Source organism: Parasteatoda tepidariorum, chromosome 8 (genome assembly GCF_043381705.1).
Source record: "Parasteatoda tepidariorum isolate YZ-2023 chromosome 8, CAS_Ptep_4.0, whole genome shotgun sequence".
NCBI classification, from domain to species: domain Eukaryota; kingdom Metazoa; phylum Arthropoda; class Arachnida; order Araneae; family Theridiidae; genus Parasteatoda; species Parasteatoda tepidariorum.
The window spans coordinates 34,168,383-34,195,016 of record NC_092211.1 but is presented as its reverse complement, the minus strand read 5'-3'; the positions used below and the strand labels follow the sequence as shown (position 1 = coordinate 34,195,016).

The window sequence follows — 26,634 nt, the reverse complement described above, 5'->3', positions numbered from 1 at the left end:
GAACTATAATTTTTAAAAATAGAGTTTATGGTCAATAGTTAAAACATGAACGGAATAATTTCCAAACTAATGGATTAAATATCATATTTTGGTTTAATTAACTATAATTGTAGTTTTTTTTACCAAAAATGTAATTACCTTACAATTCGGTAAATTTCCCAGAATTGTTATTTTTCGTGTAATAGTGCAGCTTGTTTCAAATCCATAATAAATTTTGGTTAACCCATTGTTATTAAAGAACTAACTAAAAGTCTTCAAAATATTCATTCAACGTAGAGAGAGAGAGAGAAATCGAGACAGTAAAACAAATAACGAAAGATATAGCTATAATATATATTTATTAAAAACACTCCATTCTTTTAGATCAAATAACGTAAAAATGTACTAAAATGTGTTTACGAATTTAAATGCCTCAAAGATTAAAAAACACCTTTTTAAATCTTTTCTTTAGACATCAAATAATTTAAAATATTACAGAAGCTGCAAAACTTTCATCCAAAAAAGTCCTTAGTGTTTTTTTTAATTTATTTTTTCCAGAGACTCGTTTACTTTAATCTGAAGGCAATTCAAACTAAATTCATCATTCTTTTCAACCTTGCAAAAATATCTGAAAAACAATAAATTATCCATGCGTAAATCACTTTCCAATGAAAGTCAACTTGCAAATCACTTCACAAAAGATATTAACCAAAGTATTTTTCCCTAGAATGTTTTCACGGCGCAATTTGTACAGGAAAAAACTTCAAAACGTAGCTTCCCTTTTTTCCCGTTACTCAGCGATTAAAGCGAAACCAATTTGAATCAACCAACCTTTTTGAAATATCTGGGAGCATGCAGAAAATCATTTTTCAATAACGTCTCACAATTTGTATGTTCTCAAATGTTGTGACAACACTTTTAAATTATTTCCTGTCCCGCCCAAGTGCTGTTTTCATTATAAATATTTGACTCATTAAATGAAAGAACAAGGACTTAAATGTTTGATCTGCCAATATTGCTTTAGTGGCGACTTCTGAAGAATTAGTGATTCATTGTTAAAAGGATGAAAACTTTAGATCCCATGTCTTGACTTAGTCAAGATATTGAGTGAAGATCAAGTTATTGAAATTAGCTTGAAGCGATTGCGATATCACCTTGTTTGCTCAGACATTAATCAAGTTGACTTATGTTTACTGATGGAGTTTGTTATTACAGGAAGTATTTTCTGATGGTGCTACTACTGGAGCTTTCAAATAATTAAAATTTTCGAACTAATTGCTTTGCTAACATAAATCGTGTTAAAATAAATACCCGTATTTTTATTTTTTACCTTGTTTTGGCATATTTTCTTAAAAAATCAAAGCAAATAAAACCATATATTTTCTTATAATAACATTAAACATAAAATAATAGATTTTTTTTTTAAATTTATTTCGACTTATATAATTTAAGAAGACGAAATTTAATAGCATGTGAGATTATCACTAAGAAAATGAAATAAACGGAATAATGAAGAATGTCATAACTTCTTTAAGAATGTAAATTATTATATGTTTTTTTGCAACCAGATTGTTGATGATACATACAGCAAATAACTGACTATGCTTATGTGTAAAAATCTACATTGTTCCTACAGTTCATTCTAACAATCATTCCAAAATGATATTTTCAAAATCTACATTAAAAAAATTACTGAAAAGTCTTTAATTACATTACGGCGCTTTAATAATCCATATTTATAAGAAAACAAAATAAAAAGTTCAATTACAATATTGATTTTTTGATTTAATTTCATTTTATATCTTTGAAAATTAGTTACTGCTTAATTCTTAGCATATTACTCTTAGCATTTCAAATAGATCTATACTAATATCATTTCGCCTTTTATTTTTTAAAGACTCATATTCAGAAGGTAAACGTGTATTGAAACATTTTATGAAACAAAAATATTTTGTAAATCAAATTCAATAGAGAAAGGTAAAATGTATTTTTACTTCATTATTAATGCTACTAAATAAAAAATGAAATAATTTTATGTTTTGAACATGTTTTACCTTGAACATGCAGTAAACTATTGCTTTACACAAATTTGTTATTTTATATTTTTCTAAATTTGCAATTTTCAGTTGATTCTGAGCTGTGAAATTTTAAAAGAAAATTAGTATGTGATCAAGAAATAGCGGAATATTGACATTGGAATTTTCATTTTCACATTAAAAATTACACAGTTTAAAAAGTTAAAAGTTGCAAACCTTACAATTCGAACTCGGAGAAAAAGCTAATCTTCTGTTAAAATCACCGTACGGTATGGTCATGACATTTCGGGTTTAAAAACAACCATAATTCTGGTTCACAAAATCAAAATCACGCTAAACCATTCATTTCGTATTTATTCTGTTTGCATATTAGGAGTTTAATGAAAATTTTTGGTTTTCAAAATTATAACCCTTTGTACCACACATTTAGTGACAATATAAAACAGAAAAGTAAATTTAATCGAACCATAGAGCTTATAACAAGGTAGAATTTATCATATTCTGGTAGTTTTAACTATAATTTTTTTCCCTGTGCATTCAAGAAATGTAATATTCATGTGCATTAATCTTCTTGCTATTGAGAAGCCTAAAAAATTTTATGGTAGCTTTTTCGAAATACGTAATAATAAAAAATAATCTGATGCAAAAATGATAAATGATAATCTAAATGATAAATTTAACAAAACTAGGTTCGTTTCTATATTGTTGCAAACTCTTACTTTATATACTTAATAATTTAAACTGACATCCAGTATCTTAATACAAGTACTTAGAGTACAGCCATTCTCAAAAGAAACATAAAAAATATAAACTTCTTTAGCAGATGAAAATTTTGCTTTAATAAATTCCGTCTTAATATTCTTGATATTTTGATGGTTTCCTAGGAATTTTACATTTAATCTTCTCATTTTTGTTAAAATTACAACATACTCTACACCGTAAATATTGTACTTGTTTATCCAGCTCGTATTTTTTTATTTACCGAAATTAACTTATTGATTTTGAACTTTCGGACAATTTAGATTAATAAAATTAATGTAAGTATTAATATAAATATTAAGTTCTTCTTCTCATTGGCACGACAGCACAGGATGGGCCTTGGCCTTCTCAGCAGGCCTATGCCAAGACATTCTTCCCTTAGCCAAGGTTCTCCAGTTTATTATCCTTAAAACTTGTAGATCCTTTTCAAGGCAGTCTAAAAATCTTAGATCTGGCCGTCCTCTTTTTCTCGTACCTGTTGGCCTGGCACTGAAAACTTTTTTGGATGTTCTGCTATCCTCCATTCTTATAATGTGGGCTACCCATTTAATCCTTTGAATTTTGATAAATTTAATGACACCAGGTTCCTTATATGCTTTGTAAAGTATTATACTATATTAAGTAACTTTATTTTTTAAAAAATTTATTTTTTAGTAAATATTAAGTAGCCTTATTTTTTTAAAAATAAAATGAAAGTTTGTCAAAGAATTTTTTTTTGCTCCTCTCTAATTGTGCATGTTTGTAACTTTATTTTCATGAATTCCAAGAGCAGTTCCTCCTCGTTTCAACAAAAGCTTCGAAGTTAAAACTGTGAAAGAACATCAAGAAGTTGGGCTTACCTGCGATGCTCACGGGCAAAGTCCTTTAACTGTATCCTGGAAAAGATACCAAAGACCTATTGATAGAAGCGTACTATCAAGGTAATTTCTCTATTTCTTTCAACTATGATGCAGCTTGTTATGTTTGCTCCCAGTTTCAAATCAGAAATTCTCAAACAACTATTTTATTTTCTAGAATACTATGTAAGATTTAAAGAGTGAACTATATACGTTTTGTTTGAATTGTACTTATTTTCAAACAAAACAATCACAAATAAAAATATAAGACTTTCCCCTGAAAACTGTGCGTTGAAAAATAAAAAAAGTAGTGCATCGTACGTCAAAATAATATCAGACATTTTGTAAAATTTTTGATGTAATGACTGGAATTAATATGTACTATTATATTTAAATATTTTAATTTATGTAATTTCATATAATTCACATGTAATTATATATTATAGACTGAAATATATTATTCATTATTGTTGAACTTATTTATACATATGGCAGTTAGTTATTTCATCCTTCAATTACATGAACTACAGCCCTCGTTTATATGAATAACTCATTTTAAACAGAATTACAAAGGGCTCACTGTCTTTTGAACTGTTAATATACTATGCATCTCTGTCATGTTATTTTATTCAGGTAAAGAATTTAATATATTGCGAAATAGTGTGCTCGATTTCCAGAGAATCAATAGTTTGCCAATAATTAATTTAAACTTATGCATGAACAGTTGTGCGGCTATTCAGAATGTTAAATTAGATGAAATTATTTGGCTCCAATTACCTGTGCAAATTAAATATGCACACATTTTCTGTAGTGCTCTTTGCGAGCATTTAATTTAATTTATATGTAAGCTGACCTAATAATTGAATTTTGAAAAACAAGTTTTTTTCAATAAAATGTATACTTAATATCAATCATCCAAATCACATTTAAAATTCCTCAATTATTTCTTTCTACTACCACAAATCATTATCAAATAATATGTTTTTCAATGTACTGTGAGAAAAAAAAATATTGTTAAAATTACCAAAATATGGCAAAATTTTTATCTTATCGGGCTCTAAGGAAACACCAGAAAGCTCTGTAATTTTTATCGAAGCACTTTGTTAATGATTATGGTAAAATTAACTACAAAATATAGTTTTATAACATTAAATAAAGTTTGGTAAATGTGGTAAAATTTGCGCAATTTTATCATGATACCTTATAGCAGTGGTAACCAAATGGTTCTTTGCAAAATTCCAAGGCTCCATAGAAGAGTTAAAAGTTCCGCAAGTTAATACTCTTTATAATCAAGGATGAGTTTTGAAACCTATGATTATATTAAGATACAGCCTATAATCCAATAATTTATTTAATCTATCGGTTACCTTTATGAAATTATTTCACGTAAAATGCCAATGAAATTGAAATGTAGAAAATTAGAGGAAAAAGAGATTTCTAATAAAAATTTATTGAAAAAAGAAAGATGAATAGAACAAGCAATTTTAAAACAATGAATTAGTATTTCTCTCACGCTTTTCAAATGAAAATAAATTAACTAAATTTTTAAATAAATAAAAAATTTTCCTTCATTACAATTTTCAACACTTATGATAGTTTTTTTTAAGTTTTATTTCAGATTAGACCATAATTCGGCTTATTTTATTCATTTTCAATTATATACACCAAGAGCAAAATCATAACTAGATTAGAAAAAGCACAAGAATTACATATTTAATAGTCGGATGTAAACTTAATTTTACATTAATGATAAAATGATTCCTCTAATTAAATATTTTTAGAATATTCTTCTATTGGTTATAATGCTCACAATTACCTTAATAAAGTTTATTTCGATGAAAGAAGGTTGATTATTTAGGGTTCTGTAGTCGAAAAAGTTGGGAAACGCTACCTTAGGGTACGTGATAAAAACCTTTTATTTAGTTAAATTTGCTTTTCTAATTTGTATTTGTTTACTAAATGTATGACAATAACAGCTAGAGTTTTGAAAACCAGAATTTAAGGTACACCGTAACCATATGAACGGAAAAATTATCAAATGAAATTTTTAAACAGCGTATATTTTGATTTTGTTACCAGAATTATGGTTCTTTTTACCAGAGATGTCGTGACCATAAAGTGCGGTAATTTTAACAGATTTTTCCTACTCTGTGTATTTATATTTTATTTAGCTGCTCGAATAAATGCATTATTATTTTCGAAGTTTTAAAGTCACAAATTGTTTTCTCTAATATGTTTGAATGCTCGTTTAAATGTTTAAATAAATCCACTCAAATTCTGTATAAGATAACTTCGGCTTTTAAATTTACCAAAAATACGATTATTCAAAGTTATCATTGATAAATTGATTAGTGAGCATTGATAAATTTGATTATCTATAAAATGGAAACACTCTGATAAACTTAATTACTTTCAAAGCGTTAATCTAAAATGAATGGTAATGAAACTTATCGTAAAATGGTAGTGCAATGATATACATTCTAAATTTATATAAAAACTGTAATCTAAAGTGTAAATTTACTAAGTTATATAGAAGACATATATTTTGATTTACACAAGGGAAACAAGTTATAAATTACCAAAATAGTGTTGATTCAAATTTAAAAATACTATTGCTATCAGCGTATCTTAAATTGATTTGTTGAAAATTTGGAGTATTATAATTAATAATATTTAACGGAATTGAGGAAATATTTCTAAATTATATTATTGTAAATGAACTGCTTACCATAAAATGAATAAAAGAATTTCTAAACTGTAGGTTACTCAGAAGATATTCATTTTGATTTATTCAAAAGAAACAATTTATAAAAAATCTAAATCAAACAGAATGCTTCAAATTTAAAAATACATTTGTCCTCAGTGTATCTTAAGGTACTTTCAGAAACATTTGGAGTATTTTAATTAAATATATTTAAATGAGTTAGGAATACATTTCTCAATAATATCATTGTAAATAAAAGCCTAGCACCAATGAATAAAAAAACTCTTCCCAAATTTGTATTTTTTTTATTTCGACAAAGTTTATGACGAAATTGTCAATGATCTTTAAAAAATTTAAATACGTAATGAGTTGCCTCGTTTACTTAAAATTTCGAACTGATTTCATTTTTAAACTCCATAGAGATATTTTCACAAAAATAAATACATGTATTTATTATCAACATAACTCTAAATTAATAGGGGTTGTTTCTTTTTTTTTAATTTTCAGCTTTTTACAAATACACACCAGTGCTATTATTTATTAAAACTAAGTAAAATGTAGTATGTACATATGGAAGCACGCATTTGTAGAAAAGAAACTTTTATTCACCTCATGGGAAATTAGTTTCTGAAAAGTGAATAATAAATTTAAAGCGCTGACTTAAAATAAAATAGTTTAAAGCTACATTAAAGCATGTTTGTCTTTCTACATGAAGATTTTATAAGCTGAAAGGATAGATCATCAGAATTTTTTAAAACGAGTTCTTAACTAGGAAAGAAAAATATTATTTTTTTTTAACTAAATTGAGTTTTGAAATTTTAACAGCAATAGTAAAGGAGCATAAGCACACAATAGGGTATATATTTAAGAAAATCTCTCTTGGATCTTGTATAAAAAATTCAAAAATAGGACGGTAACTGGAAATTATTTTAAAGCGCTGCAAATTAACGTGTATGAAACACGCTAAAAATTTCAGAGCGTGCACTCGAAGAAATAAGTCTCCCTTTTGACGATTCAGCAATCCTTGACCTGTATTTAATTATTTTTGAGAAATTCGTCGCGAAATCACGAGATTTTTTAAGTAAGACGAGATCTCAAATATGGGATGAAAATGTTTCTTTATCTCGGAACTGCATCGCGGTGACTTGTGGATAATTGTGAACTAGAATACCGAAACTAGATTGACGAAAATAGAGTAACAAAACAATACGACGATCTGTATGGTTACCAAGAAGCTGTCCTCGTACCAGAAGGATCCTGTATTCGAATCCCGTATCGGGCATGTGACTAATTTAATTCTCTGTTCAATCTGTCCTTCTTGTTTTGATTGGGTGACATAGATATACATACTTAGTGTCCACGATAAAAAGATTATAAGAAAAGCTTACATTAGGTGCTACGAGATTATTTTTCTTTTCTTCTTTTTGTGTATCTGCAAAAAATAAAATGACGCATTTTTTTTGGAATGCATAATATTTTGACGAAATCTGCTTCCTTGAAGAAGTAACATGATACTATGGTTCACCTGAGCGGATAGAATTGTTAAGAAAATTATAATGAAATGTTTTAAAGCAAATGCTTAACTAGGAGTGACTTTAAAAATGTATTGCATTTCTTTTTACTAAAATGAATTTCAAAATTTCAAATGTAATATGCAAGAAACATATAAACTTAATTACATGAGAAAACATCCAATTAAAGTTTCACACATGAATAGCACATTTGAAAAACACGAATTAACCTCTAATGAAACTTTATAAAACTTTTAATGCTTGAAATTACGTGGCGTGAACAAAAGGTATTTGAAATGTTTGTACATTGACATATAAGTGTTCTCTAATAAACATGTATATATATATAATCAATGTCATTGGCAATTATGTTAATAAATAACATTATCTGATGCATACAAAAGGAAATTTATGCATCAATAATTATATGGAATTGTATGAATCAAAAGTAATTGAAAACCATATGTAAAATAACGATATTTGAATTTTCTTAAACTAGAATCTACCCATCTCCGAAACGGATAAGTATTGTACTTATCGGAAACCTCAACAAGAGAAAATTCCTTATTAAAGGAAGAATTTTTTTCTGCTGGTTTTTCATTCTTACTCTGTTGTGTTGTATCCTTTTTAAGTTCAGTAAAATTTTTACTTTGCATATTCAGAGTCAGATAAGGAAAGTACAAAATTATATGGTGGTATGAGTTGCCTTTTAAGATATTCTCCTATGAGTGACACATAAATAATCAATTCCGTAATTTATTATAGATTATTCGGTAACACACGATAAAGAATTGATAGAATTGATAAAGACAAATTAAAAAATAACTTTAAAAAGAAAGTAGCATCATGCAAATGGCGAAATATTGCTAAATACTACAGCTTTGCCCCATCTTTGTTAAATAAATCTGTACACCAAATGAAAATAATCATGTGTTTATTCAGTCAAATGTCGTTTTTTAAACTGAAATAATTGAGAACGAAAATTTTTTAATCATTAATCAAATTAATTCCGTATCATAAAACGGTGTAATTATTAAACCATTAGTTATCACTTATTTTTTTTTCTATTTGCCATTTTTCAAATTTTATTTTCAAATATTTTTGCGGTCAAATGATTGCCTTGTAGCGTGTATTGACATTTTTTTCAGAATATAATAGCATTTGTGTAAGATAGAAATCCAGACTTTGAGACTAATGCTGACTTTGAACTTACTGTACTAATTTTTTTTTAATTTTTCCTATTGTTTTTATTTTAAATGGTTTAGAAAAATATGCATATTTTATTTTTGTTTGAAAAAAAGACTATGATATTTATAAAATAAAATGTAACTTGTTTCCACTATGCACCACTGATTACATGGAATTATTTTTGCTATGTAAATCTCCATATAATTGTTTTGAACAATTGTGTATGATTTATGTATGCTCAATCTCTTACCAGGTACGTCTTAAGAGAACACGTACACCAAGGAGGTTTAAGATCTCAACTGTCTATTCCAGCCGTTCTCAGATCAGACTCAGGTTTATTTTCATGTGAAGCTAGCAATGATTATGGAAGAGAAGAAAAAAGTATTCAACTGATTGTTCAAGGTAGAATATAAATAATTCTCTCAGGTCTAAGTAAAATATCTAAAATCTATGGGCATTTATCTTACGTTTTAAATTTGTTTTCTTTTTACTAAAACACAATAGCTCAAGCTATACAAAGAGGAATACAAATAACCTGGACGTGCTTATTTTAAATTAAACTGACGAAACTTTTCAGACCGCTATATCATAATATTGTTTAAATCTGCTGAAATTTAATAGGGCCTATCGTATTTATGAAACTTGATTACACTATATTATGATACAACTTGAATAAAAGCATTTTTCAGTTTAACATCTCATTAAGGTTTCAACTAATAATATTGTTTAAAAGTTTCTGCAACCTTAATAGGGGCTATCATGAGCTTGATTACACGATGTTATGCTTCAACTTGAGAAATAAAAGCATTTTTCAATTTATCACCTCATTACAGTTTCGAAAAAAAATTTATCCGCTTTCTAGGTTAAGTTAATGATTTTGTTGTACAACGTTGCCAAGAGTTATCTGATAGTGTATTGGAAAAAAAATTCTAGTTGTAAATATTTTAGAGAAATTGTCTTGTAAAATCTGCATATATATTTTAAAGTGTAGTTATCATAGCTTTCAAAGACAATATCCTCAATTTTTTATTGATGTATTTTTTATCTTCCCAAAATGAAATTAAATAAATTTGGTCAGACAAAATCTGTATTCACCAAAATTATGAATAAAATTGAACGCTCCGTCCCGATATTCCTAAAACAGAAATTTTGAAAACATTATATTTCTTTTTAGAGTATTAAGAACCTATAATAAGTTATATAATCCATAATAAAACAAAATTTTATTTACATATTCATGAAAAAACTGTGATCATAATTTTCTGATATTATTAAACGTTTTTTTAAGCTGTAGTGTTTTCAAAAAAGAGAGAGGTTTGCAATTACCTTCGCTAATTTTCGGTCTAGACATATAACTTATGTATGTAATTTGCTTTGATTCTGATGATTCAAAATGTGCCCACCATTTTGACAGATTGAATGTGAGCAAGAAAAAACTTATATGATGTATAAAAATAAAACTTATATGAGGTATTTTCCTCGAGCTATGAACCTCATATAAATAAAAATATACCGTTAGAGGAAAAGATATTTCTAAATTTAGAATATCAGTATTTTCCTATATCTTCTCACCTTTTTATATAAACCTACATACGTATGACATTTTTATTATTCATTGAATAAATTTCTTCAGAAATTACATATTTTTCCTCCTCAATACAGGTATTATTTTTCCCTTTTTTATTTCAAAAATGATAATACTAATAAATAAAAAGAATAAAAGTATTTATTTTTAGATTTTTTATTTTATGTTTCTAAATTTTATGATTCGTGTATTCATTTGTATTCTGGATTCATTTTTTCACTTTCTTTTTCTATTGCCAATCAAAAAAAAATCAATAATTGACTAACAAAATATAGAATAATCTAATAAAGTAATAGAATAATCTTATTCACAAAACATTATAATCACAAATACATTTAAGTTTCTTTTTTTATTATTTTTTTAAAAAAACTTTATTAAAAATAATTGTTTTAGCACCTGCTTGATTTAATTATAGTGCGCATATATATTTCCAGTGTTTACAAATATTTCTAACTAATTAAGCTAAGTTACTAAGTAAACATTCTGAATATTGAAAAAAATTCAATTGCTTCATTTAATTTTTTGGCAAAAATTAGTTTTTATGAAAGAGAGTTCGTTGAATTTCATTATAGTATCCTTTTCAAATTTACAATAGACCAAAATAAATTAAAGAATTATTCTAAATGAATTTTTATTAACACTTGTTAAGACATCATTTCCTAGAATGTGTGTTAATAAATCTCCTTGTGTTTCTTCTCAAATTTTTTGTTCTTCTATATACAGGGGTTGGACAAAATAATGGAGACAATACGAGATTTTCTGATTTTTCTCAAAAAATACTCAGAAAATCATTTTATACATTAAGAAGTGTTTAGATTATGCGATTTCTCATATTTATTAAATAATTTTAAAGCTTTTAGAGGTTTGAGGGACCAACAAAAAATTACAAGCGAAAAAAATAGTGTTTTTAAGCACCATTTGCCAAAAAATGTAACAATAAATTCATAACTTTAGTCAATTATTTTGCTTATTATTTGCAATAACCGCAAAAATTCTGTAAACCAGCTTAAATATTTATGGAGATATGGACATTTGTTTAAAAAAAAAATTTTTATTTCATTTTTTTTTTATTTACTATTTATTTTTTTTGCTATAAATTTCAAAATATTCGATTGCATTGAGCAAAATGAGAGGAGCAATTTAAATTTAATTACAAAATTATTGCTGTAAAATTTTTAAAAAAAAGGAATGCGCAAGTATGAATAATTAAAGTAGCTCTCTTATACTGCGCATGCGCAGAAAAAAAAGCATTATTTTTTTCTCAATTTTGTAGTAAATCACATTTGGCAACAAAAAAAAATCCAATTTAAATAACTTAAAAATTTAAAAAGTTTCAAGCAATGTAGCAATGTTCTAAGCAGTTTTCATACTTCAAAGAAAGATATGATAAGGGGTTTCTGAATTCCATTTTGTACTCCTAAACAATATCGATTAAAAATTATACTAACATTCTTAGGGATCATACCCCATTAAATATTTCTTCTTTTGCAAGTTTTGTTTCCTTTCACAATTACCTTTTGGTGCATAAACGTTCATTGTAAGGTATTATCATTTGTTAATTGCTACAGTTTTTGGCATGTTAATTGCTACACAAATTTATTGCTACAGTTTTTGACATAGAGTGTTCAAAAACCCTATTTTCTGTTTGTAATTTATTGTCGATTCCTCAAACCTCTGAAAGCTTTAAACATTATTGATATGCATGAGAAATCGAAAGAATTAAACATTTCTGAAATAATAAAAAAACTGGATCTAACTATGATAAAAAGTACCGATGCTTAAGGCTCCGGTAATTTTTACTGTAAAATTCACTTTTATCAAGACATGTTACGAAACAAAAAAAATATGATATACCGTGAATTTTACAGTAATAATCACCGTAAAATCAACAAATTGCTTTAATTAAATAATCATTGCTATAAAAATTACTGCATAATATTTTACAGTAAAAATGGGTTTTATAGTAAAATATATTTTACGGATGTGTACCCAAAGTGCCGGTACTTTATACTGTAATTTAATCCGGGACTTTTTTACGATATGAATAGATACACTCTTCATAACCCAGATGTCTTCAAAATCCAGCAAATATTATTCTTATTAGTTAATTTAACCATATCTAATATATTTTATATCAAACTGGGAAAATAAAACCCCTCAAACTGGGAACCCCTATGAAAGTTCTTTTTGCCCCTTGCTTTCACTTTAATTATTGCTAAGAACTTTCTTTCGCTATATTTCGCTATTTGTATCATACTGTTGAAACGTAGGCTTAATATTGAATTCCTACAATATAAATTTACCTATGGAATATTAATCAGAATCGAAATAATCTTAATAATATCCAATTCTTGGAGACACATTTTAAAATTATTTTTATTTACTTTTACTAATATTTATTTTTAACGTATTTCAAAATCGTTGAATACTTTTAGAGCTGATTAAGTTATACTTCAATGCAAAGAAAACATTGGCATTATTTTGCTATTGAAGCGAAATTTAATAAAGCAAAAATTGTTTTATGATATACATATATTATATATGCTATTACTACTAACATAAGCGCTATGTTGCTGCATTTAATCGTGCAAAAATTACAAAGATAACTATTTCCTGAATTCCGAAAATCAAATTTATGGATGAAATATAACAAATGTCTTACAGATCTTTTGAAATATTTATTAAGACATGGTTCACAACCCAAATTTGAATAGCGTGCATAGATACAATCTTCATGTTCGAGATATCTTCAGAAAAGTATCTATGCTTTCCATCCAGCCAATATTCTCCTTATTAGTTAATTTAGCCATATCTAATATACTTTGCATCAAATCGAGGAAATAACGAATTCTCTAATCAAAGTTCCCTTTGCCTCTTGATTACACTTTAATAATCACCACGAACTTTCTCTGGAGTTCGAGAAAAAGGATTCGTGTTGTACTGTTGCACGTAAACCACCCCCGCACCTAACTATACCTCCCTCTCCTTTCACATGGCCGTTAAATACATTCTGCACCCCCCTTTAACGACGGAATAATCAATGCCTCTCAGTAATTTAGCTAAACGAGGGGTCCAGAGGAAGGGACTAAAAGAGGACTGACTCCAATCTCGTTAAGACTCTTCTGTTAACACTTTTTCTATCTTCTTCTCTCTTGTCTTCTATCTCTAACGACCTCCCCCCCATTTGGGGGACATCTTTTCCAGCGCCCCCCGAGACCCCTGAAGGTATCCAGCTGCTCCAAGTCACCAGCCGTCAAATTACGTTCTCTTGGACAGCGCCATCTAGCGGGAATAGCCCCATTACCGGTTACATCATCGTTTATAATCAAAGTAGTAGTAAGTATCTTTAATTTATTCTATATTTAACGAGGTAGAAATTCTTTTATTTTTCGAAAAAATGGAAATTGGAGGTTTTAATGTTCTCATATCATCTTAGTGCATTGTCTGAATAATTAAATCGTTCTAAATGCATTGCCTTAAGAGCTCATTCTAAAGATGCGGATATTTGCTTTTAATTCTCATTATTTCTTTTGATGCACCGACTCTTCAAAAGGTATTTAATTACTTAATTAGGAAGCGAGAAAGGAATTTATTTCTCATTTTTCAATTTAATGGCCGCATCAAAGTAATTTCAAATAGAAATATCATAAATTAGTAACTGAAATTGAATATTATTCCTGTGTAAATATAATCAGAGCAAGCTATTTGTTGACGTTAAAAGGCTTTTAACGTTCGAATTTAAAGATTACGAGTTTATTTTAATGAAACTAAACATGACAAAAGTTAGCTAATTTACATATTTTACTCGCGATTGATATTTAAATGTATCTTTCTAATCATAATGAACTCATTTTCTTAGCAATACGCACATTGTAAAACGTGGGGGGAGAGGGGCTTTAAATTCATGAATTCATTATCATGACCGGAATCTACAACTAATATTAAATTACTTACGTTTACGCAACAGTTATTGCAAAAAAAAAATAATAATAATAAAAATATTATTTATTACTAAAATCTTACATTTAGAGAAAATTCGTAAAGTAAGTTCTCCAACTTCAAACTTTAAAGAAGCTTTTGTTATTTGAAACAAAATTAGTTATAACATGTTTCATGAAGTAAAATCATTAAAGTGTAAGATAAATACTAATTTTTTGACAAATAGCCAGATTTAATAGACGTCTATAGCTTAATCCTCTTGATTCTTTATTGAAACTTTTTGCGATTGATAAAGCTTACTAATTTGATTTTATAAATGAATAACACTTTAATGAAATGTTGTAATATACATTGCCATGTAAAAATGGGCATAACATGTTACCTCTAATTTTATAATATATTTTTTATTCAAATCTCTTCAATGAATATAATTTTTGAAAAATATTTTTCTTAGTAACTTTGACATGAGAACGGAAGGAAATTCTATAATTTAGAAATTCTATTTTCGTCTGATTAGCGCATTTATGTAAAACTTAAAAAAGATGACATGGTCGCTGCAATGTTTTTGATTTTATAAATTATCATTATAATTTCTCATAATCTTTGCTAGATTTTTTTTTTTAATAATTTGATACAAATAGTATTTCCTTACAACTAAGGATCTCATGATTGTTATTTCAAAAATAAATAGTTGCATTTTATTAGTACGTGTCTACATATGTTCTTCATGTTATGTTATATTTTATTGTTTTTATGGAAAACATCCACCAATAATAAAAAATTATCTCTGCTAAATATTATTCTTTATCAATCATATTTGTAATTCATTGCTTGTTTTTTCATCAGAATTCAATGAAGATTTCTTAGAAATTTATTGATTTCAGAAAACTTAACTATAATATCTATTCGCACCTACCGATCTCGAAATAACAACTTCTCTTCTTCTCTAAGTAATCATTTTAGATAATTAATTAAGAACTTTAGCCATTTAAATTGCTGGGTTGGTGGCAATGTAAGAAATTTATTTCAAATTTTAATTCTGTTTTAACTGTTGGAGTAACATTCCGCTAATAAATCAGTGAAATTATTTTTTCTTTATTTTTTAACATTAATGTTGGTACTAAAAATACTTAAATTTCGTATCTTATTTTTTTTGTATTTAACTATATTAACTATATTATCAGTGTTCAAGTCCAGGAATAATTTAAGTATGTATTTATTTATTTTTTAATGAAAACAATTCATACTGCTTCGTATAAAACTTTAATATACGTTATAGCGATTCAAAAATGTTAATCTTGTAAGCAACATTATCAGAATTAATCTTGAGAAACTATTTCTTTTAAACCCAAAACGCAGTTCTTAATCAATTTTTACATGATTATAATTGTCTTATTAAACTAAGAGAGCACTTACATCATAATAATTGTCTTTTTAAACTAAAAGAGAACTTACAACATTATAATTGTCTTATTAGGAATTTATTCGGATCTTATGGAAGCACCTCTTCTTTGCTTTTTTTTTTCCGAATCTAAATCACTAATGTAGGTATTACCTTAATCAAATTACTATCAAATTGAGTTACGTATTCCTTTTTACTTAATTGAATTACCTTAAGACCTTACAGAGGGGAAAAAAGGGGTTATAATGTTCTGGGCACTGTTCGCAAAATAAAGCAATAGGATTTTCTGTCGTATAATTAATTTTTAACTATCGCCAGGGAAATATTCCAAGGTTTCTTTCGTATTCTAACTCTTCATACCTAGGAGATAAAGTTTTCCCGTAAATCGAAAATGTTATAAAAGTTTTATCTTTTTTTATTTTCTTTTATCTTGAGAATAATGGAGAAAAATCGATTCTCTCTTCCAAAAAGAAATGTAACGAAGCATACAAAGCACGTTCTTAGAACGATGTGCACTGATTTTATATTAGAAACTTGGTGTTCTCGAAGGGATTTAAGAAAAATAAGACTTCCTCAGTCCTTAAAAACCTGGGGGAATTAAAAGTAGTGTGAAATTTCCAAGTATGAGATGAAATTTATAATCTCATATGTGACTTAAATTTATTTAGCTCAATTTACGCAAAGTTAATAAAACAGTTTTATAACAAGAAAAATGATTTTAAAATATTCGGAACGGAAAGTTTTGTAAAAAAAAAGTTAAGAATAAATTTAAAAGCCTGAAATCTTTCTTTCAAGGGTAAGTCATGCAAACGATTTAGACACTCGTTCTTTCTAAGGAAAAATAACTCATGCAAACGATATAGAATTGAAAAATAAATAAAGTTTAGAAATAACTCAGGCAATATATTAATAAATCTATTTTAGGAAATATTTGAACTTGAAAAAACAGAAACTCTCGCATAATGATATTTTTAGCTTATGAAATGTTTTATAAAAGTTATAGATTCGAATAAATATTTTGCTTGAGTATTCCTGGACTTGTTTAAAATCGTTTGTAAATTACTGGTTACATTCGTTTATAAAAACTGATTAATAAATTTTTTGCTTGCGTTTTATCATTTGAAAAATGCTTTTAGAATTAATATTTGTTTCCATGCATGAGTACAAATTTCACGATGATAAAATAAAAATTCAAATGATCTAGTCTCATCTCCTTAGTGTTTTATGAATTACATGGGCATACAAAACTTTTTCCATATAGCATAAAAGCTTAATGGCACAAAACTGTATTTTTCATCATTGTTGTCAACTCTTTCTTACTAGCTAGGAAATCATATAGTAAGATCCAGCGTTCTCGTACGAAGATCAATATTTATTTGGTTGTAACAAGCATTAAACTAATAGGTAGTGTTAATATGTAATATATTTATAATCCCTTCTTGAAAAATAGTTACCTGTTGTATTCAACTATTATTAATTCTTAGAATGAGCGTATGCTAATATTACGTTTTTATTTCATATTAATACTCGAGTTTTAAGTTTTATAATTAAGAAAATGGATTTTTCGTTATAAAATAATTTTTATTACACAACATTTTATTATAAACATATTTAATTCGGTGTCTAAACTTATTAGAATTATTTTAATTACGAAACACACACAGTAAGTAATTAAAATAATTATTGACTTTTACTAACTTATTAACTTTTATCATAAGCTTTATGTAAATATTTTAAACTGTGTGCAACCAACTTAACCAATAAAAACGCAATATCTTTTTGGAAAAGAAAGGAGAAAAAAAAAACATTTGATGAGCTTGCGTAGTTATCAAAATTTAATTAAAAATTTAAAATATGTTTACACATATATTGTGGACTTTTTAATGGAATAGTTAGATACAAATTAATTTTTGTCAAGAAAAAAAAAATAATTCTTGCATAGATGGGGGATGGTGAGATGTCTGGGGGATAAACCCTTTAGTGGTATGAAAATTACATACATATGAAAAATAAAAATAGTCCAACACATCAAATCAAAACCGTTTGAAATGATTTGGACTTCAATATAAGAAAGTAAGGAAAATCATTCTTTAGGTTTTGCCTGAATATGACAAATTAGTTTTTTAAGTTTTTTCTTTCTCTGCCTTCGCATTTACGTTAATAAATTTGTTCAAAATTCCATTCGAATGGTAGATGAGCCATTTATAAAAAATAAAATGAATATTATTCATTGAAAAGAAATCTTTCTTATGAAACTGAACTACAATCGGAGAAAATAAATCTGAATTAAAAAATTTGGGATTGAATTTCAAAAATTCAGAAATTTTATAGCATAGCTTAGAAGCGGCCATAGATTCATCTTATGATATATGCAGCATCATAAAAACAGTTGAAAACGTNTGAATATTATTCATTGAAAAAGAAATATTTCTTATGAAACTGAACTACCACTTATGAACTACCCGTAAACTGAACGAAATGACAAGTTTTAACTTTTATCCCAATCCAAATCGGAGAAAATAAATCTGAATTAAAACATTTGGGATTGAATTTCAAAAATTCAGAAATTTTATAGCATAGCTTAGAAGCGGCCATAGATTCATCTTATGATATATGCAGCATCATAAAAACAGTTGAAAACGTGAATAATTTTCAGGGGATTCTCAATAAAAAAATTAAACAAATTTTTTTTTCATTACTTCGGCGTTTGTTTGACATTTATTCGTACTTCAGATTTATGTCAGATTTAATTGCTACTGAAAAAGTAATCATAGTGCTTGTCCTTTATTATATTTAGATAAATCAACCTGTCAAACTTTTATAACATACGTAAACGAGAATTCATGCTCATTTGATATAGATTTAGTTATTGTGAGCATTTTTATTATGGGTAAAAATAGTTCTGAAAGCTGAAATTCCAATTTAATACGCCTTACAGATCACCAGAGTCAAGCATCTCTAGAAGCTGTCAGTGAGCAGGTTGGTAATCACTTTGATCATCCTGCGAAAGGACCGAAGGTGCATGGTATCAGACCTAGTTACACTGCTCTGCCGTAAAACGTTTGACTTCGTGCTCAAGTCGTCGGGCTACCTAAGAGGGGGACGCATTCTCTTTGGAGAGGAATAAAACAATAATGGCGTACCTTCGGTTCATTTTCAAATAATTTTTAGAACATCGCCAATAGCCCATTGTGCTACTCAAGATTGTTGTATACAATTTGCTTTTACTTCCACTCAATTTAAATATGGTTGCTATATAATGCTTTGTCAGTTCCACAAACGGGCAAATTTGGGAGGAAAAAATTATAAATATTATTTATTCAGAAATATTTTTCAAATATTTCTGAAACTTGAACTTAATTTTAAATGCGACCTACATATCATCGCAAATCACCAAAGCCAACATTTTTACAGATATTATTTTTCAAATAGCCACCATATTATTTTTCAAATAGTTCTGAAACCTGAAATTCCAATTAAATATGTCCCACAGATCAGCATCACCGGCAGTGGTCAGTGAACTGATGGGTGATCCCTTTAATTAGCCTGCGAAGAGACCGTAGGTGCAACGGTCCTTGTGAAACTGTTCGATTTCGCGCACAGATCTTCGGGCTACCACAGTGGGACAGCTACCCTCTTTAGAGAAATATAACTGGGATGGCATATCTTCGTATCATCTTCAGAGAATTTTTCCAGACCGTCGCCAATAGTCCTTTGCACAGCTTTAGTGCGACGTATGTAAATTACTACTACTACTAAATTTAAACCTGATTCGTTCAATGTTTTGGCAGTTTCACTAAAAAGACAAATTTTTGGAGGATATTTCTCTTCTAAGCACTGTTTAAAATATGGGGAAAGTCATTTTTTCATTACGATGTAACTTACTCCTCAAATTATAACTTTCTACATGCATGGCTGTTAGAGGATTGAAATAAAACAATAAGAATAAGCTCACTCTCGTATTCTTATGAAGATGAGAAACTGTTTATCAGTTTTAATGTACTTGAATTTTTCTATATTTTATTTCTTTTCTGTCCTGATTTCTTTGAATCACTGATTTCTTTTTAATTTAAAGCGGTTGTAATTAAATTGTGCGCTTGCCGTAAAGAATTAAGATTTCATACGTTACTCTGCTAATCAGTTCTTTTTTAATTTATTTTTACACTTTATTAAGCAAACAATAAGGGAATACAATAGTAGAACAATTAAGTTGAACGACATCATTGCTCAACTAGACTATAAATATGTAACAATCAAAAAAATGTTAAGGGTATTGAAAAACAAATCACAATATTGGTTTTTGAAGTATTCTGCCCATTGATATTCTATTTGTTAATGTTTTTCTTTAAATTCAAAGCGACTTTTTAAAAAAGGGGGAAAAAACGATTGTATAAAAAGTATTCAACCCCTTATATTTTTTACTAGAAGCATGAATAAATCCATAAATCAATCAGTGCACAAATCCGATTTTTTTTTTTTTTTTTTTTTTTTTTTTTTTTTTTTTTTTTTTTTTTTTTTTNTTTTTTTTTTTTTTTTTTTTTTTTTTTTTTTTTTTGTTAAGTCTACTTGACATATTCCGGCCTTTAACAAAACACACTAGAGAGGAAAAAGTCTTAAGTATTGATCCAATCTAAAGAATTGTGTAACTATAAAAATAAACTTGGACGTAATGGAAACAAAAAAGAAAGAATAAAACGCTACTTCAACAATTCAACCATCAAAGGCATGAATAAAAAATTCAAGTAATCGGAAAATGTAAACAATTGTAAAAAATAATACTAATTCCTTATGTAGCAAAAGTAAAAGAAAATACTTGCTCATAGCGCCATCTTTGTTCATTATAAGTAGATAAAATCGCTTTAAGATTGTTCTAAACGTGTAGCAATGCTAGAGGATTTTATAAAAAAATTCATATAAATGAAATGAAGAAAATTAAATATTTTGCAACTTCGAAAAAAGAAGAAAAAACAAAGCATTAGTTTCTTAAAAAATATTAAACTGTAAATTGATTTAAGGAAAACTCTTATCAAGTTATAGTGCTGCCATCTAACATCTTTTAAAGGAGCAAAAGATAAGAGTAAGTTTTCCGAAATCTGTTGCCCCTTTTTCATTTGCTTCAAATTTAAAATGTTAATAAAAAATGGTATAAAAAAATAAAATATTTAAATTATTAGAAAATTTATTACAAAGATAAAACTTTTTTTTTAATGTTCTCTACATTTAAATATAATAGTATTAACATAATCTTACAGTGCAAATAAATATTTAATATCAATTGTTGTTATGAATTAGTATTTCCTAATTATAATCTGAATGTTACAGAATTCATAAATTTTACATTAAATAGTATGTAATTTTCTATATTTGTTTCGCCTTACACAATATGTCTTTAGTGTTTTTTTTTTTTTTTTTTTTTTTTTTTTTTTTTTTTTTNCTCTAATATTCCATTTGCTTCTTTAGTGATAAGGTGGCTTTAATTAACGTAATTTCCATAATTTATTAAAAATATTCATTAAAAATGTATAAAATTATTATCATATATTAAAAATGTATATTCATTAAAATATGAAACAGGATCAAAACGGGAAGAAAAAAATAAAATGAAAAGATAAAAGTTCATTAAAATTAAATTAATTGAAAATTAATGAGTTTTATAAATTAAGTTTTCTCCATGAACTTGACCATAATTGTAATTGTTGAAACTGTTTTAAAAATTGCACAAATCGATATTTTTCAAAATTTAGATAATAAAGCAAGCGTTATTAAAATCATTTTAGTAGTTATTTCCATAATTTAGAAATATTTAGATACATTCTTGTTTACACTTGTCATTTTTCGCTTATTTTGTATTAATTTATTATTTTAAAAACATAAAATTAAGAAAAAAAGTATAATAAACTTAAATTTAACTAGTGATTCATGTTTGAAGAAATTATGTAGTAACATTAAATTAATTGCACATAGATTGCAGTGGACTTTTCTGAATTAATCTATGTACTTGTTGGTACCAATAAATTGCTTGTATATTTAAAATATATATATAAATATATTTGATTATATTAATAGAAATTGTAAGTAGACAAAAATCAGCTTCTATGAGACTTAAGGAAGAAATTTTAGTAATTATTGCTTTAATTTTATTGTAAAATTTTGAGATTGAATATGATTTTTGATAGTACGAGTATAAATTTTATACGAGGTGAAAGCGCTAAAATAATCTACAGTTTCTTTTGTAGAAACTGATTATATTCATAGAGAGATATAATTTGCCTAAGATGAGTATCTGTGTAAGTGTTGAAGAGGATATTTTAGGAAAAATTTTAATTCTTAATTAATCACCTTTCTAGATTTATGATGGTTTTTCATAATTCATTTTTATGCTATATCACAGCACTAAAATAATCTATAATTTCTTTTCTGAAAACAGAAGCCAAAGACGAAGGCTTGGAAACAGTTCGAGTATCTGCAAGTGAAACGAAGGTTACAATAACAGGCTTGAATCCAGGCACAACATATTTTTTTCGAGTTCATGCTGAAAACATTCTTGGTCGTAGTAACCCCAGTCCAGAACTTATTGCTGCAACAGAAGAGGAAGGTAATTATGTTTAGACTATTGTAGAGATGCGTAGTCTCATATAGTTCTCTAGTTTTTTTTTTTGGATTCACAACATCTGTAAATGGTATGATTAGCGAAAATATTTCGGAAAATTTACTTTTTGAATTAATTCAAAATTATTTCTCCTGCCTACGAATTTGAAGAAAAATGTAATTTCAATTACAAATATCTTACCTCTTTTATTTTAAAAAAAAATGGAGGAGAAAATAAGATTGAACTTTTTTGTATCGATATAAAATACTGTAACTCATACGTCTGGTTAACAATCTAAGTATGAAATATAAAAAAAATATATATATAAATCTTCAAATTTTCCATCATTTAAAAATAAAAATATAATTAAAAAAAATTTTTTTTTTTCAATTATAAAGCATAAGTTGACTAACGTTTCCGCAATAAGGGGAAAATATCTGAATTAAAAATGTGCATTTTATTTAATGAAAAATCTTATGTCAAACTAAACAGTTGCAATTTTAATAAATAGATGGCAGCACCATACATAGAGTAAAGATGTGCAAATTTTTATAAAAGCTTTTATATCAATAGGCGACCACTCGAAATGCATCTCTCAGTATTTCTCGGAAAATCAGGATTTGGGAATTAAAATATTTTCGGGACAAAATAAGTATTTTTTTTTCTTGTGAATATATTTCAATATTTTAATGGTAAAAGCTACACACTAATGTTATTTACTAAACGTGACATTTAATTTTATGTGCTTCGCTATTTATTTTTTTAAATACAAATTTTAAAATGGAAAGTTGATCAGACTTTTCACGATAATATTGTTATTTTCCGTACTTGATAATTCTTTTTGTTTCTTTAGTATATTTTATTTATTATATTTCATTTTTGTAGTCAACACCATTCCTTATTAAATTCTTAAAAACTATTTAGAGTTACATAAATACATATACTTTTGGGATCTCAGCAAAATTGTTTGGCATGATGTAACGTTATGCAAAATTACTGCGTGACCAGTTTTGTTTCATATCTATGAAAGTAGCAGTATTATATTTCCTTCCGTTTGAAAATGAAAGATACATGATTTTTGTTTTTAAAATAGTTTGAAAAACATCTTTAAAGGAAAGGTAATCAGATAAGATGGTCAATAATAGTAAGCAATCTAGGTCATATCTGTTTATTTAGTAATAATTTTAAAAAATATTTTATTAAATTATTAAAAAACATTTAAACAGTTAAAAACATTTATTTTAAAAAAGGTATTATTAATAAATTTAAATCTGGAAACTTATTGCAATATATTCTATTTATTTATTTTTTTTATCCTTTTTTCCGCTTAAATATTGTACTACAGTATTTAATTGGATTATGTAAGAATATATAATTATTTAACTTTACCCACCAATAAAACGTAAATATATAGGGCATAATGGTACAAACTTAAAGATTCTTAGGCATTTTAGGTATTTAAAAAAAGGTTTGTAAAAATTAAGAATTTAATAAAACAACTGATAACGTAATTGATGTTTATAATGTATTTTATGATTACTATGTATTTATGTTTCTAATAATGTGAATACTATGATTTACGAATTATTTATTTGTTCTTAAATATTGTTTTTTTTAAATTTAAGTAACAAACTGAAAAAATGAATATATATATGTATTTTTCTAACGTTTTTTTTAATTTTAAGGAATTTTAATTTTCTATTTTAAAAATAAAATAGCTATCATAAAGTCTAATAGTTTAATATGCTAATGAATAGTTTACAATACTAATGAATTTTTTCTTATGAAATTTCTGCAAGTGAGAAAGCTTAAGAAAGCTTAATCAGGGACTTGTCTTAAAAATCATAAATAATGGCAACGAGTATGAGATAACTTTTATTTATGGCATTATGTTTAATAGTTTTAATGTGGGATCAATTGTAACTATTAAATATCATCTAAGAACCTTACTATATGGAATCCTAATAATATTAATTTGATTACAGTGTCCACAATAAGACATTTGCTTGTTTAAGGTCATCATCCGTTAATTGATGAAAGGCAAAGCAGAAAAAAACTATTTAAATATGTAATAAGTATATTCATTCATATAGTGTAGTGGGCCGGAATAGCCTGGTTGGTAGGGCACTGGGCCCATGTCCAAGTGGTCGTGGGTTTGATCCCTGCCGGCCGAAGACTCCCCGTGTTGTAAATGGTGACTGATGCACGTTAAATCTGTTGAGTCTCAAAGTCTTCCATGTTCCCATGACAAATCAATATCTCTGGGGGTACCGAATTGGAGATTGATCGTTCTCTGATTCATATCTGTGGATGAATGAATGGATGCATGAATGGGTCCACCCTATGAACGAGTATGACGTAAGGGTCTGGCAGAATTCGAATTCTTGGCCATAGATGGCGCCACTGGTAAACAAGAACAATCGCACCCCCTTTGCCTTAATGGCATACGTCAACAACATTCATAGTGCAATATACCTCATGCTTTTAAAAACAGTCTTGACGAGAAATTAAGTTATTTTTCTACCGAAGAAAACTTATTTTTTAATAAGCTGTTTAGCAGCCTATTATTTTGTCCTTCAAGTTGCTATAAGAGTGTAACACAGTTTTGATAATCTGGAAAAAAATTACCGAGAATCATAAATAACTCTAATATTCCATTTGTTCACACCAGCTCTCTCCCCTTTTTATTTGCAATAGAATACTTTCATACTTAAATACATATATTTATTAGCATTTTTCTACTTAAAAGCAGATTGTTTTCTTCTTTTGAAATTCAAAATGTGAATCAGTAAGAACCATACCTGATTTTATGTTGTAAATATAAAGTATGATTTTTTCTTCTGCCAGCTCCATCGATATCACCTCAAGATGTCAGAGCAATACCAATCAGTTCAACAATGCTGAAAGTGACTTGGAAGGTATGTGGAGTTTATCTTAAAGTTATTTTACTGTTGTAGAGTTTCCTAAAAACTAATTCGAACATGTACTGAAATAATCAGAAAGAAGGATCGATTATTTCAGTACACCTAAACCTATACCTAAACCTATTACCTAAAACCTATACCTAAAACCTATTTTTTTTCTGTGCTCAGTGTAATAACTCAAGTATTAAAAGTTTTTAACAAAAATACATTGTTAGTTTGTCTATTAATGCAATTTTCTCGTGAACGAAAACTGCTGATTTGTTCAATAATAAATAAATGAATAAATAAATAAACACAATAAGAAAAAAGTTATCGAGCATGCAAAATTGCTAAACATGACCATTATTAATAATATATTGAGAAAAAAATAACAATATATCTTAAATATTATATAAAACACTATAATTAAGAATTTGAGTAATTGATTTCTTGGAATTTCACTTGAGGTTTTTGCATCTTTACGTAATGCATTCTATATTATAAAGATACATTTTATTCAAAACAGTGAGAAATATTTTGGGCTATATTTTAATTTAGTTCGTAAAAACAAGTTTTGACAGAAAGTATAAATAAAAAAATTATATATTTTCCTACAGTATACATATCAGATATTAAATAGATATAAGCAAAATTTAATCTTTAAAATGAAAGAGATTGAGGAAAAAGCAACAAAAATACTGCCTCATGTTTATGACACAGTGTGTTAATTTAGAAATGAGATCAGCGTAATTTTAGGAAAAGCTTCAAGATTCAGTCCGTTTTCAGCCACGCCCTTGAAGACTTATATTTCTAAATAATATAAAAGCCTTCAATGTCATATAATATACGTTACCTACTACACATTGATACTTTTATCCGAACATGGACATTATTAATGCTTTTTTTACTTAACCTTTTTTATTAGACTTCTTTTTTCCTACATACAAGTAGCCTCGTAAACTCAAAAATAACCCGTATGACAAAACTCAAAATTAAGAAATCACGATGTTTTTCTTGATTTTATTAACTGTTAAAATTCAAATTCTCTATGTTTTGATTTATCGTAAGGACTAGTCTCGTAAAAAAATATGTTATCGAAAATGATATTACATAAATTATTATAAAACATATATTTTAAATTTTTAATAAATCCCATTTGAAACTTGGATGACCTAAAATATTATCTCAAATATATATATATAT

At 26.9% G+C, this 26,634-nt stretch overlaps 1 protein-coding gene across 1 annotated transcript in view; it reads left to right on the top strand.

Moving 5' to 3' along the window:
- LOC107441526 (cell adhesion molecule Dscam1) overlaps positions 1-26,634 on the top strand; it is a 406,695-nt gene that overhangs the window by 247,485 nt on the left and 132,576 nt on the right. The window contains exons 12-16 of the mRNA XM_043043535.2: positions 3,547-3,694; positions 9,267-9,415; positions 13,803-13,934; positions 22,367-22,534; positions 25,376-25,446. Of these exons, the coding sequence (XP_042899469.2) occupies positions 3,547-3,694; positions 9,267-9,415; positions 13,803-13,934; positions 22,367-22,534; positions 25,376-25,446 (668 nt within the window). The remainder of the gene's footprint in view (positions 1-3,546; positions 3,695-9,266; positions 9,416-13,802; positions 13,935-22,366; positions 22,535-25,375; positions 25,447-26,634) is intronic.